The sequence below is a fragment of the Oncorhynchus clarkii genome, chromosome 13, assembly GCF_045791955.1.
Source record: "Oncorhynchus clarkii lewisi isolate Uvic-CL-2024 chromosome 13, UVic_Ocla_1.0, whole genome shotgun sequence".
Lineage (NCBI taxonomy): Eukaryota > Metazoa > Chordata > Actinopteri > Salmoniformes > Salmonidae > Oncorhynchus > Oncorhynchus clarkii.
Window position 1 is genome coordinate 19,428,388 of NC_092159.1, and position 15,813 is coordinate 19,444,200.

The 15,813-nt window shown below is 40.8% G+C and overlaps 1 protein-coding gene across 1 annotated transcript in view; it reads right to left on the reverse strand.

Annotated features, from left to right (window-relative positions):
• Positions 1 to 328: 328 nt before the first annotated feature.
• Positions 329 to 15,813, reverse strand: part of LOC139423813 (VPS10 domain-containing receptor SorCS1-like) — a 159,862-nt gene continuing 144,377 nt past the window's right edge. Inside the window, exons 23-27 of the mRNA XM_071175448.1 lie at positions 11,188 to 11,322; positions 7,765 to 7,864; positions 6,987 to 7,092; positions 1,620 to 1,789; positions 329 to 1,236 (exon numbers count right to left, since the gene is read on the reverse strand). Coding sequence (XP_071031549.1) covers positions 1,172 to 1,236; positions 1,620 to 1,789; positions 6,987 to 7,092; positions 7,765 to 7,864; positions 11,188 to 11,322 — 576 coding nt within the window. The 3' untranslated portion in view covers positions 329 to 1,171. The remainder of the gene's footprint in view (positions 1,237 to 1,619; positions 1,790 to 6,986; positions 7,093 to 7,764; positions 7,865 to 11,187; positions 11,323 to 15,813) is intronic.

Consider the following 15,813-nt stretch of genomic DNA (forward strand, 5'->3'; position numbering starts at 1 on the left):
GTGTCACCAACCTTAACCAGCATTGAGCTTGACTGGCTGCATTAACTCAATTCCCGACTAGACTTTCAGTTCTGTTCTGTTCTCCCTATTTCAATGCCCTGGTGTGTCTTGTCCTTAAAGGCAGTCTACTCTTTTTTCTCGCTCTGAACGCTCCACTTGATATTCCGTCTTAAAGCAGCTGTATTTCTTTTAACTTTTTCAACCTCCAAATTGGGATGTCAGATAACTTCGGAAGGAAAGGTTACTTTGAGAGGATATTGACTGATTTTGATGCGCCCCCCCCCCCCCCCCCAATTAACTGTCTTCTGCCCATTTCTCTTCTATGAAATCAGGTGTAACTAATGCATGGTGTCAGAGGGAGCTGAAAACATAATGCATCTACATTGGCTTCTCTTGAAGTCCCTATCATGGTAGCAGGCTAGCACCACGGTTCTCAGGCAAGCTATTACATTGGGAAAAAAACAAAGTGTCATATAACTAGTGTTTCTCGTTAAATATAGCTCGTAGTGTAGAGATTAACAGTTCAATAACATCACCAAATCAAGAGACAACCAAACCCTGTATCTGTCTTTAAATTATTACATTGTAAGCAAAAACAAAACATTTCAGTACAAAAGTGTATTGTGCCATACTCAGCTTTCCATGAGACAGTGAACGGAAACAAAATTGTTGTATTAATAATTGATATCGTTTTTCAGTTTGTAATTTGTTATTAAAATACACAAATATCACACAGACATTCATGATTTACAAAATAAATGTGATTTTAAATTCAATCATATACTGAATAAATAGTGTACCACCTCTGGTAGCGACACACAGTAGCGAAAAAGGATGTAAGACACTTACAGTAAGCTAACCAAAAGAGTGTTGTTTTTTTGTGTCTTTTTTTCTTTAGATCATGCTGGCTTTCCATTTGTAGTTATGTACTTGACTTTGTATAAATACATTTCATCAAAAATGATTTTTTTATTGGATAGACATATATTATGAATAAAAAAAAACCTGTATACAGTTTCTTCTGATTTTCACAGAGCACAGTAAGTGTCCGCAAAGTCAGTAAAGTCCAACATGCACCGGTATAAAGCTCAAAACCATTGTGTCCGCTCAAATGATTCAAAAAGTCCATGACACTGAATGGAGTTGCTGTTTTCGGAGTTGTCCAGAGTTTTTAAATGTTGATGTACGTGGGGATTTCCGTTGAGAACTTGACATGTGCGTGAGATTTGATGCATCCTTGAAAGGATAAAATGATGGGAGACAGAGACATGAGGAAAGATGTCAGAAGAGATTCCAGTCCGTATGAGTTAAGTCACATTTCTCCACAATGAAGGCTCTAGCTGAAACCTTGAGTGGAATGGGGCTATCGATTTATTAATCAAAACCTCAGTGAAAGTCTCTTTTACGTGAATGACAACAGATTATCTTCATGGCAACCGATATATAGTATGTGAAAGAGATGGAACAAAATGTAATTATATGACAAGAAATGGAAGTAAAAGTTCAATTACATTTGTAGTACTGGACTTAGTAACTCATAAAAAAACAATACATAAATTAAAAGAAATAAAAATAAAGATTAAAAAAAATTAAAAATAAAAAGTGGCGTAGTCACTCACCGATGGGCCGTGTGTTCAACTCTGTGTCCATAAGCTCCGGAGAAGTCACCAGCTCCCTCGGAGTGTTCGGGGACACCAGGGTGCTTTCCGTCGGACTTACTGGACTCGGGATCATTTCTTGTTCTTTTTCGTTCTGCATCTGCGCATAGACGTTGAGGCCTGGGATCTTCCTTGAGGAAATATTTACAATGAGACGGGGGATAAAGACATTTGCCAGACTAATAAAATGGGAGGGATTGCCTGCATTGGGGACCAAATAATTCTGATGCTCCCCTTTACAACGCAATAATGTGTAGACGCACCCAGGAGATATACCGAGTTGACTTAAATGCTTTGTTTCGACGTCTTCCGGCTTTATGTATAATTTTGTATATATTTGTATGTAAAATAGGATTATACTGCATGTCTTTGGAAGGCAGAGGGTTTGGGCAGAGGAGATGTACAGTTGAAGTCGGAAGTTTACATACACTTAGGTTGGAGTCATTAAAACTCATTTTTCAACCACTCCACACATTTCTTGTTAACAAACTATAGTTTCGGCAAGTCTGTTAGGACATCTATTTTGTGCATGACACAAGTCATTTTTCCAACAATTGTTTACAGACAGATTATTTCCCTTATAATACACTGTATCACAATTCCAGTGGGTCAGAAGTTTACATACACTAAGTTGTCTGTGCCTTTAAACAGCTTGGAAAAAAACAGAAAATGATGTCATGGCTATAGAAGCTTCTGATAGGCTAATTGACATCATTTGAGTCAATTGGAGGTCTACCTGTGGATGTATTTCAAGGCCTACCTTCAAACTCAGTGCCTCTTTACTTGACATCATGGGAAAATCAAAAGAAATCAGCCAAGACCTCATAAAAAATAGTGTAGACCTCCACAAGTCTGGTTCATCCTTGGGAGCAATTTCTAAACGCCTGAAGGTACCACGTTCATCTGTACAAACATTAGTACGCAAGTATAAACACCATGGGACCACGCAGCCATCATACCGCTCAGGAAGGAGACGCATTCTGAATCCTAGAGATGAACGTACTTTGGTGCGAAAAGTGTGAATCAATCCCAGAACAACAGCAAAGGACCTTGTGAGGATGCTGGAGGAAACAGGTACAGAAGTATCTATATCCACATTAAAACAAGTTCTAGATCAACATAACCTGAAAGGCCGCTCAGCAAGGAAGAAGCCACCGCTCCAAAACCGCCATAAAAATGCCAGACTAGGGTTTGCAACTGCACATGGGGACAAAGATCATACTTTTTGGAGAAATGTCGATATGTTTGGAGGAAAAAGGGGGAGGCTAGCAGGCCGAAGAACACCAACCCAACAGTGAAGCACGGGGGTGGCAGCATCATGTTGTGGGGGTGCTTTGCTGCAGGAGGGACTGCTGCACTTCACAAAATAGATGGCGTCATTAGGAATGAAAATGATGTGTATATATTGAAGCAACATCTCAAGACATCAGTCAGGAAGTTAAAGCTTGGACAATGACCCCAATCATACTTCCAAAGTTGTGGCCAAATGGCTTAAGGACAACAAAGTCAAGGTATTGGAGTGGCCATCACAAAGCCCTGACCTCAATCTTATATAACATTTGTGGGCAGAACTGAAAAAGCATGTGTGAGCAGGGAGGCCTAAAAACCTGACACAGTTACACCAGCTCTGTCAGGAGGAATGGGCCAAAATTCACCCAACTTATTGTGGGAAGCTTGTGGAAGGCTACCCAAAACATTTGACCCAAGTTAAACAATTTCAAGGCAATGTTACCAAATACTAATTGAGTGTACGTAAACTTCTGACCCACTGGGAATGTGATGAAATAAATAAAAGCTGAAATAAATAATTATCTCTACTATTATTCTGACATTTCACATTCTTAAAATAAAGTGGTGATCCTAACTGACCTAAAACAGGGAATTGTTACTTGGATTATATGTCAGGAATTGTGAAAAACTGAGTTTAAACTTCTTATGAGAAGCGTGCCCATAGTCAACAGCATGGGGTCAACAGCAATTGGTAGATTTGGATGGAAAACACTCTAAAGTTTCTAAAACTGTTACAATATGGTCTGAGTATAACATAATTTATATGGCAGGTGAAAACCTGAGCCATCCAGGAAGTGGGATTATTTTGATGTGGGTATTTTCAATTGAATGCCAATAGAGTATCTAATGTGTTAGGACCCAGATTGCAGTTCCTATGGCTTCCACTAGATGTCAACAGTCTTTAGACATTGTTTCAGGGTTGTTTTCTGAAAAATTAAGAAGAATACGACCTTTCTGTCAGTGGACTGTAGAATCATGCAGTGCTGGTTTGCGCGCGTGACCGAGTGCGCACCCTTCTTTGTTGTTCCTTTCTATTGAATACGCTAATGTCCGGTTGAAATATTATTGATTATTTAGACAATTGATAACCTGAGGATTAATTATAAACATTGTTTCACATGTTTTGACAAACTTTACCGGTACTATTAGGATGTATTCTTCTGCATGTTTTGACCGCCTTTGAGCCAGTGGATTACTGAACAAAACGCGCCAACAAAACAGAGTGTTTGGGTTTAAAAAGAGGGACTTTATCGAACAAAATGAACATTTATCGTGTAGCTGGGACTCTTGTGACTGCAACCATATGAAGATCTTCAAAGGTAAGTGATTATTTTTAACGCTATTTATGACTTTTGTAATTCCTTTACTTGGTTGTAAAATGTTTATGCTTTTGTAAGTGGGGCGCTGTCCTCAGATAATCGCATGGTATGCTTTCGCCGTAAAGCCTTTTTGAAATCTGACAAAGCGGCTGGATTAACAAGACGTTAATCTTTAAACCGATGTATAATACTTGTATTTCTTATGAATGTTTATTATGACTATTTCTGTATTTTGAATTTGGCGCTCTGCAATTTCACCGGATGTTGTCCAGGTGGGTTGCTAGCGGAACGCCAGCGCCAGAAAGGTTAAATGTATTTGGCCGAGGTGTATGTACAGTGCCTTGCGAAAGAATTCGGCCCCCTTGAACTTTGCGACCTTTTGCCACATTTCAGGCTTCAAACATAAAGATATAAAACTTTATTTTTTTGTGAAGAATCAACAACAAGTGGGACACAATCATGAAGTGGAACGACATTTATTGGATATTTCAAACTTTTTTAACAATTCAAAAACTGAAAAATTGGGCGTGCAAAATTATTCAGCCCCTTTACTTTCAGTGCAGCAAACTCTCTCCAGAAGTTCAGTGAGGATCTCTGAATGATCCAATGTTGACCTAAATGACTAATGATGATAAATACAATCCACCTGTGTGTAATCAAGTCTCCGTATAAATGCACCTGCACTGTGATAGTCTCAGAGGTCCGTTAAAAGCGCAGAGAGCATCATGAAGAACAAGGAACACACCAGGCAGGTCCGAGATACTGTTGTGAAGAAGTTTAAAGCCGGATTTGGATACAAAAAGATTTCCCAAGCTTTAAACATCCCAAGGAGCACTGTGCAAGCGATAATATTGAAATGGAAGGAGTATCAGACCACTGCAAATCTACCAAGACCTGGCCGTCCCTCTAAACTTTCAGCTCATACAAGGAGAAGACTGATCAGAGATGCAGCCAAGAGGCCCATGATCACTCTGGATGAACTGCAGAGATCTACAGCTGAGGTGGGAGACTCTATATTGCACAAATCTGGCCTTTATGGAAGAGTGGCAAGAAGAAAGCCATTTCTTAAAGATATCCATAAAAAGTGTCGTTTAAAGTTTGCCACAAGCCACCTGGGAGACACACCAAACATGTGGAAGAAGGTGCTCTGGTCAGATGAAACCAAAATTGAACTTTTTGGCAACAATGCAAAATGTTATGTTTGGCGTAAAAGCAACACAGCTGAACACACCATCCCCACTGTCAAACATGGTGGTGGCAGCATCATGGTTTGGGCCTGCTTTTCTTCAGCAGAGACAGGGAAGATGGTTAAAATTGATGGGAAGATGGATGGAGCCAAATACAGGACCATTCTGGAAGAAAACCTGATGGAGTCTGCAAAAGACCTGAGACTGGGACGGAGATTTGTCTTCCAACAAGACAATGATCCAAAACATAAAGCAAAATCTACAATGGAATGGTTCAAAAATAAACATATCCAGGTGTTAGAATTGCCAAGTCAAAGTCCAGACCTGAATCCAATCGAGAATCTGTGGAAAGAACTGAAAACTGCTGTTCACAAATTCTCTCCATCCAACCTCACTGAGCTCGAGCTGTTTTGCAAGGAGGAATGGGAAAAACAATTCAGTCTCTCAATGTGCAAAACTGATAGAGACATACCCCAAGCGACTTACAGCTGTAATCGCAGCAAAAGGTAGCGCTACAAAGTATTAACTTAAGGGGGCTGAATAATTTTGCACGCCCAATTTTTCAGTTTTTGATTTGTTAAAAAAGTTTGAAATATCCAATAAATGTCGTTCCACTTCATGATTGTGTCCCACTTGTTGTCGATTCTTCACAAAAAAATACAGTTTTATATCTTTATGTTTGAAGCCTGAAATGTGGCAAAAGGTCGCAAAGTTCAAGGGGGCCGAATACTTTCGCAAGGCACTGTACATTTCCGACTTCAACTGTAGTCGTTGTTTGTGTGTATCTGTAAGTTGCTGTTCGTAGGTGTTTGTTTGTATTTGATGCAAAAAAAGAAAGGGAATACCTAAAAATACAATATTATTTAAAAACGAAGGCAATTAGACATTCTACTGTATAAACACATTTATGTTCTAAGATCTATACGTTGTTGCGTTCTCTTTCTCTCCCTCTTCTGTTTCTCTCTATAGATCTTGTCTCATTGACCCCTACTGCCCTTTTCACACAGAACTGTACCTTGGTGAACGGAAATAATTTAACATTTCAGAAAGGTCAACTAGCAAAGCTCAAAGGGCTAAATATTGATAATGCCTGAAGGCTGACTGGCATTTCATTTGCGGACAGAGAAAACACCTCGACAAAAGGATTCTAAGAAAGTTGAGATATAAGCCATTTCTCCCTTGAAACTGAAAGTTTTCACAGACTTTTGATAGACAGTATTTTTGTTAAATGCCAAATGTCTAGACACTCAGTAACTCCCATTTGGTTAGTAATTTTACCCAATGTTCTTTCTGATATATAACCATAATTATACAGTAGCTCATAGCTCACAATTGGTGTCAGAAGTGGGATTAGACCCTAGTCGAACAGTGAGATCATAGCTCACTCCTCAGTGTCCTAGCTAACTCAAAATGTTTCGTCAACACTCAGGAACTTTCCCACTTGGTTAGTAACATTCTCCCAACGTCCTAGCAACTTACAACCAGATATGGGGTATCGAGATCATCTCTACAGTATATCATGAGCACTGTACCTTTTGAATTTGTAGACGACAAATATCGCCAAACCCAGAACCACAACCGACAGCAGCATCAGCATGGCCGAGCCGCTGTGGTTCTCACTCATGTCCACTAGGGGCGCTGTAGAGGTGGGAGACAAGAGTCACACAGTACAGTATACATTAAATTCCAAACAGTTTCCATAGAGAACAAGTAAATCATGCGTTTAAGAAGTCAACATGAAAAGAGACACCTACTAATTAATAAAATACAAAATATAACAAAATAATAAAAAAATATATTAAATTGTATTGTGATTACGTTTTTGATACGGTAAGTATTTATTGACTTCTCTTACTCTTTATCTTATAAGCCCCTAGGACAGTAGCAGCATCCCCAAAAGGAAGAGGCACACATACTTGTAACGATGCTCACTCTCTGAATGTCTCTGTGTAGCTACATGATGGGAGCCAATCAGACAACAGGGTTGGGGGGTGTTAGTTAGTCGCTGGGCAGGAAATAAACCTCCTGGGCCTGTATTCACAAAGAGTCTTAGTGTAGGATTGCTGATCTAGGATCAGGTCCTTCCTTTCCATATAATCTTATTTGTTATGATCTAAAAGGCAAAACTGATGCTAGAGCTGAAGTCCAATTCTGAGACACTTTGTGAATACGGGCCCTAGCTCTCTATTTCTATCTAGAACTATCTCTATCCATCTATATACTCATTAAAAAGACCCAGTTATCCTCAATACACCTAACAAACACAAACAAAATGTAGGTATTTGTATTCGAAGAGATGCAGACACTTACCTGCTGACAAATGTGCAGCATATACTGTGACCTGGACCCCAGGCCGAAGGGTGAACTGGACCAGGTTTTGGTTGAGGGCGCTAAGTATGATTTCAGTGAGCTAGAGAGGGAGAGACAAACACGACAAAAAACATAAATTTAAAAAAGTATGTGTGCATCGATTTATATAATTAGAGTATTAAGATTTCTAAATCAACGTATTGGAACTTTTTATATCAGAGATCTGTGAGAGTACATTTACATTTAGCGTCTTATCCAGAGCGACTTACAGGAGCAATTAGGGTCAAGGGCACACGTTGTTGTCCTGGCACCGACAAACGATGAGACAGCCTATAGGGAGGTCAGAAACATGGCAGTGTGGTGCCAAGACATCAACCTCTCCCTCAATGTGAGCAAGACAAAGGAGCTGATCGTGGACAACAGGAAAAGGCAGGCCAAACAGGCCCCCATTAACATCGACGGGCTGTAGTGGAGCGGGTCGAGAGTTTCAAGTTCCTTGGTGTCCACATCACCAACAAACTATCATGGTTCAAACACACCTAGACAGTCGTGAAGAGGGCACGACAAAAACATTTCCCCCTCAGGAGACTGAAAAGATTTGGCATGGGTCCCCAGATCCTCAAGAAGGTCTACAGCTGCACCATCGAGAGCATGGTTGCATCACCTCCTGGTATGACAACTGCTAGGCATCTGACTGTAATGCGCTACAGAGGGTAGTGTGTACAGCCCAGTACATCACTGGGACCAAGCTTCCTGCCATCCAGGACCTATATAATAGGCGGTGTCAGAGGAAAGCCCCAAAAATTGTCAAAGACTCCAGTCACCCAGTCATAGACTGTTTTCTCTGCTACTGGATGGCTAGTGGTACCGGAGCAACAAGTCTAGGTCCAAAAGGCTCCTTATCAGCTTCTACCCCCAAGCCATAAGACTGCTGAACAATTAGTCAAATGGCCACCCGGACTATTTACATTGACACCCATCCCCTCCAATTTGTTTTTACACTGCTGCTACTCGCTGTTTATTATGTATGCATAGTTACTCTACCTACTGTACATGTACAAATGACCTTAGACTAACCTGTCCTCCCGCACATTGACTCGTACCGGTACCCACTGTATCGTTGTTAGCCTCATTATTATTATTTTATTGCGTTACTTTTTATTATATTTTACTTTAGTTTATTTGGTAACTATTTTCTTAACTCTTTCTTGAACTGCATTCATTGTTGGTTAACTGCTTGTAAGTAAGCATTTCATGGTAAGGTTGTGTTCGGCTCATGTCACTGATTAACAGATGTTTCACCTAGTAGGAGCGGGGATTCAAACCAGCAACCTTTCGGTTACTGTCCCAACACTCTTGACCCCTAGTCTATAGGTCAACACTAAATCAAATCCAACTGTATCTAAACTGCATAAATCATCTCAATACACTTCACCGTACAGTACAAGTGACAGAATAGAAGACATCTAGCAGTAGCATTAAATAGTACAACCAGTAGAACTACTCGAGTCATATTATTGGTTAGTTTCAGAATGAGTTTCTTCTCATGCATACCATACTGAGGTAGATCTTTCCACCACATACTTACTGATACCCACCCTGACTCACTGATACTACACACCCCCACAGCTCACTGCACCCTCCCTCCACCCAGAAACCCATTTAAAGTGAAATATCTATGGATGAATCCGTGCCGGTTCCCACCACTTTAATACATAATGTAGGGCCTATTTGATGAAAAACCGGGTTTTTAGAGCGACAAGTAACCTTCTGCACAGAGAACGTGCAGTTTGGACATATATCAGACGTATCACCCTGATCTGGAGGCTAAAGCTGGAATACAGTGTTCCACTTCATGATGCTTCCAATTTAGCCCGGACATAGTCCCCTGAACTACACCGTCCATATGATGTCAATCACACAAATGATGATTTGTGCCATTATAAATCTAAACTGCAACACATTATGTCAGATATGTCATTTAACAAAGTTGTATCCTTTTTTACTTTGCATTCAGGCCAAAGACTAAAACCGAGAATCTGTACGCAGGTCATGCATAGAACGACCCTGGCCAAACAAATTACCGTTTCCCTACGGAATCCATCTTATTTCTTTGCTAGGCTTCATTCAATTTTTTCTGCCTCGTTTACCAAATGAATTGTGATATGAGTAGTTTCTCCCAGTCCTTCACATTCCTTCCCGCTTGTATATTTCTTACCAAGTTTAAAATTAGACTAGAAGCTATGAATAATCACTTTTTCTCACTGTGTATCGGGCTCACTAAATCTATTATACAATCTAATAAGCACAACCGCACATTACACTTTCAAGATGCAAACCTTGAATAAAGATGCATTGCTGGGGCCTGAGTGAGAAGGGTCTAGCCATAGCCAAGCTATCAGGCAGATTTGAGGGGGGGGGGATACAATTAATTTCTTCCTGGTTCTATTCTACTCACATCTTTTTAATGATCATCCATTATCTATTATATGAGCCTAGGAGCTAATTCAGTACACCTTGATACCTATTGCTGATTCAGTGGCCAGTATCAGCAGAGACACTATCTTTGACTGGCTTTATTCCTGTGAAAGACTGCAACCCCCGCCCTCTCACATAGAGATGACTCTGGGTATTCTACAGTAAAGTTGTCAGCAGTGATGACTTTTAAAAGCTTGTCACACTTATTGATGAGGCTAGTTGATATTCTGAAGTGTGTGTGTGTGTGTGTGTGTGTGTGTGTGTGTGTGTGTGTGTGTGTGTGTGTGTGTGTGTGTGTGTAAGCCCATGTGGACAATATTGACATCTACTGGAGAAAATATGAACTCAGCCTTGAACATATAAGTATGTTGCAATTCTGTCTTCAGACCATGTAGCGGTATAGACCAACGCAACTATGTATTAGTGAGGAATGTTAGAAAAATGAATATTTCTAAGCCTACTCATGTTTTAGTTCATTGGAGCCTTCTAAATTATGCCAAATGGAATAACAAGGAAATCAACAGATGGCGAACATGTTGGTGCAAGAAAACAAGTGCTTAGCTGTCAAGCCCAAACATCCAACAAGCAGAGTAATATCCCCCTGAAATATAGCTCCAAATGTCATTCAGTGATAATTCAGAGTAAGTATATGTCAAATTAACTCATAAAAAGTATGCTCCTACTCCCACTCAAACATCTGGCATGAATCAATATCGGAACTTAATGAATTGAATTTTATGGTTTACTTTTATGGAAATGTAGTTGTCAGATAACCATTTTGGAAATATTTAACTGACAGGTAACACTGACAGATATAATGCTTTTTTAACCTGTTACAGACATGAAGAAGCCGCTATATCATATATTTTGAATAAGGCTAAGGCCTATAATATGTTATGTCTGTGTTTCAACTCACACAAAATGCCTGTTATTAATCAATCATACCTGGTCTAAATGAGCTGAGTTCTTATCCGGCTTTCCCTCCGTTAACTCTTTGTCTGGCAGGAGGAAAAACTCTGCTGCCGTGGGCAACCCTGGTAGGACACTGACAAGGAGCCGTTCCGGTGTCACCCCTGTGGCCTAGAGAAGGATGAGGAGGGAGAGAAGGAAGAGAGAGATGAGAATGGTAGGATGAGGAGTTGGGAGAGGAAGAGGAAAAGAAGAAGAGAGGGAGACAAGGGAGATGAAGAGGGAGAGGGAGAGGAGGAAGATGAAAAGGAGGGAGAGGATGAAGAGGAGGAGGGAGATGGAGAGGAGGAAGATGAAGAAGAACAGAAAGAGGAGGAGTAAGAGGAAGAATTCCCCATCAACCATTTGGACCAGACTGGATCGCTTTTCATGTCACTAAGCACATCATCAAAGAGGAAAGCAGTGGCATCGAAAAATAGGAATTGTCTGGATGGTCGTAATTAGTGTGACTGTGATACATTGCTGCGATACTCACTGTGATACATTATTCCTAACATCAATGAGACTTAGATCTAAAATTATCATACTACTCAGGTCCTGAGCCGTTCGTATCAAATATGATATGCTATACTGAATAGCATGAGCAATTCAATACATTTTTTGGATTTGACAATGTCTACCAAACAGGTCATATATATCATGTGTGGAGTTGAAATACACTATATATACAAAAGTATGTGGACACCACTTCAAATTTGTGGATTAGGCTATTTCAGCACAGTTGTTTCTGACAGGTGTATAAAATTGAGCATACCGCCATGCAATCTCCATAAATAAACAACCTTTCTGAAGAGCTCAGTGACTTTCAACGTGGCATCGTCATAGGATCCCACCTTTCATTCGTCCAATTTCTGCCCTGCTAGAGTTGCCCCGGTCAACTGTAAGTGCTGTTATTGTGAAGTGGAAACATCTAGGAGCAACAACGGCTCAGCAGTGAAGTGGTAGGCCACACAAGCTACACAGAATGGGAACAACGAGTGCTGAAGTGCGTAGCCCACTACCGAGTTCAAGACTGCCTCTTGAAGCAACGTCAACGACTCTGGGTTTGGCGGATGCCAGGAGAACGCTATGTGCCCCAGTGCGTAGTGCCAACTGTAAAGTTTGGTGAAGGAAGAATAATTGTCTGGAGCTGTTTTCATGGTTCGGGCTAGGCCCCTTAGTTCCAGAGAAGGGAAATCTTAATGCTAGAGCATACAGTGACATTCTAGACGATTCGTGCTTCCAACTTTATGGGAACAGTTTGGGGAAGGCCCTTTTCTGTTTCATCATGACAACGCCCTGTGCACAAAGTGAGGTCCATATAGAAATGGTTTGACGAGATCAGTGTGGAAGAACTTGACTGGCCTGCACAGAGCCCTGACCTCAACCTCATCGAACACCTTTGGGATTAATTGGAATGCCGACTGCGAGCCAGGCCTAATCGCCTAACATCAGTGCCCGACCTGTGAGAAAAAATACGTATTTACCTGCTTGTTTGAAAATTAATAGTTAACAATGATATGCTGAACAAATCGTAAGAGACTTTCATAACTAGTAGTGCAGTGCTTCTAAAAAGGGATGGTTTTCCTCTAGTCCCCTGCAGCTGGTCTGTGAGTATAATCAAGGACATAGTGTGACCTGAGATAGAGATTGCCTGGATGGGGTAGAACAAACCCCTATTTGTCCTAATCATCTTTTCTTCTGAGAAACTACGCTAGGGAGAGGTAAACAACACCCGGTGCACATAACCACAAGATGGACCCAAGGTGGCTTATGATGCCCCAATCTGCATGGGAGGGGTGGAACCAGCCATGACTAAGCATTTTTAGATTTGATCTATACAGTTGAAGTCGGAAGATTACATACACCTCGGCCAAATACATTTAAATTCAGTTCTTCACAATTCCTGAAATATAATCCTAGTAAAGATTCTCTGTCTTAGGTCAATTAGGAACATCACTTTACTTTAAGAATGTGAAATGTCAGAATAATAGTAGAGAGAATGATTTGTTTCAACTTTCATTTCTTTGATCACATTCCCAGTGGGTCAGAAGTTTACATACAATCAATTAGTATTTGGTAGCATTGCCTTTAAATTGTTCAACTTGGGTCAAACGTTTCGGGTAGCCTTCCACAAGCTTCCCACAATAAGTTGGGTGAATTTTGGCCCATTCCTCCTGACAGAGCTGGTGAACTTAGTCAGGTTTGTAGGCCTCCTTGCTCGCACACACTTTTTCAGTTCTGACAACAAATTGTCTATGGGATTGAGGTCAGGGCTTTGTGATGGCCACTCCAATACCTTGACTTTGTTGTCCTTAAGCCATTTTGCCACAACTTTGGAAGTATGCTTGGGGGTCATTGTCCATTTGGAAGACCCATTTGTGACCAAGCATTAACTTCCTGACTGATGTCTCACAGAAATGTTTTGATGTCTTTGATGACTGATGTCTGGAGATGTTGCTTCAATATGTCCACAATTTTCCTTCGTCGTGATGCCATCTATTTTGTGAAGGGCACCAGTCCCTCCTGCAGCAAAGCACCCCCACAACATGATGCTGCCACCCCCATGCTTCACGGTTGTGATGGTGTTCTTCGGCTTGCTAGCCTCCCCCTTTTCCCTCCAAACATAACAATGGTCATTATGGCCAAACAGCTCTATATTTGTTTCATCAGACCAGAGGACATTTCTCCAAAAAGTATGATCTTTGTCCCCATGTGCAGTTGCAAACCCTAGTCTGGCCTTTTTATGGCGGTTTTGGAGCAGTGGCTTCTTCCTTGCTCAGCGGCCTTTCAGGTTATGTCGATATCGGACTCGTTTTACTGTGGATATAGGTACTTTTGTACCTGTTTCCTCCAGCATCTTCACAAGGTCCTTTGCTGTTGTTCTGTGATTGATTTGCACTTTACGCACCAAAGTACGTTCATCTCTAGGAGACAGAACGTGTCTCCTTCCTGAGCAGTATGATGGCTGCGTGATCCAATGGTGTTTATACTTGCGTACTATTGTTTGTACAGATGAACGTTGGACTTTCAGGCATTTGGAAATTGCTCCCATGGATGAACCAGACTTGTGGAGGTCTACAATTTCTTATGAGGTCTTGGCTGATTTCTTTCGATTTTCTCAAGATGTCAAGCAAAGAGGCACTGAGTTTGAAGGTAGGCCTTGAAATACATCCACAGGTACACCTCCAATATACTCATATGATGTCATATAGCCTATCAGAAGCTTCTAAAGCCATGACATAATTTTCTGAAATTTTCCAAGCTGTTTAAAGGCACAGTCAACTTAGTGTATGTAAACTTCTGACCCACTGGAATTGTGAATTATAAGTGAAATAATCTGTCTGTAAACAATAATTGGAAAAATTACTTGTGTCATGCACAAAGTAAATGTCCTAACCGACTTGCCAAAACTATAGTTTGTTAACAAGAAATGTGTGGAGTGGTTAAAAAACAAGTTTTAAGGACTCCAACCTAAGTGTATGTAAACTTCTGACTTCAACTGTAGGACCTCTGTTTTTTTAAGAGTGTGGGGTCGACCGGGGTTGACCAGTGTCATTATTGCAATAATGAATCAATATTAAACAAAGATGATTGTTTGAAGAAATGACAAAGTCTCTCTCACTTGGTTAGAATTTACACCACAGACCTCACTAATGCTCTTGTGGCTGAATGGAAGCAAGTCCCTGCAGCAATGTTCCAACATCTAGTGGAAAGCCTTCCCATGAGAGTGGAGGTTGTTATAACAACAAAGGGGGGACCAACTCCATATTAATGTCAAAGATTTTGAAATGTGACGTTTGACGAGAAGGTGTCCACATACTTTTGCTCATGTCCCTCACACTGACTGGTGAAAGCATTCGGAGGTACAGTTCAGCCGGGCCTAAATTCACCAAACCATGACAATCAGACATTCAGTGAGATTTATTTGTGCATGTATGGCCTCAATAAATACGACCCTGAACTCACAGGCGACCAGCAATTCCATAGTTCAATGTGACAGGGAAGGCAGTGCAACAGCAATTTAGAATGTACTTTAAGTCATTTTCCCTTGCCAGCTAACATCTCAGTCACGACCTCAGGTCACAGGGAATGTATTGTAAAGTGGGCAACAGACTAAATACACTGAACCAAAATATAAACGCCAAACTGTTGATCACATGTTTCATGAGTTTAAATAAAAAATCCCAGACATTTTCCATATGCACAAAAAGCTTATTTCTCTCAAATGTTGTGCACAAATTTGTTAACATCCCTGTTTTGTGTGGCATATCAAGAAGCTAATTAAACAGCAAGATAATTCCACAGGTGTACCTTGTGCTGGGGACAATAAAAGATCACTTTAAAAGTGTAGATTTGTCACACAACACAATGCTACAGACGTCTCAAGTTATGAGGGAGAGTGCAATTAGCATGCTGACTACAGGAAAGTCCACCAGAGCTGTTGCCAGAGAGTGTAATTTTCATATCTCTACCAGAAGCTGCCTCCAACATCGTTTTAGAGAATTTGGCAGTACGTCCAACTGGCCTCACAATCGTAGACCACTTGTAACCACAGCAGCCCAGGACCTCCACATTTGGCTTCTTTACCTGCGGGATCATTTGAGGTGGGGGCGGGGGGGG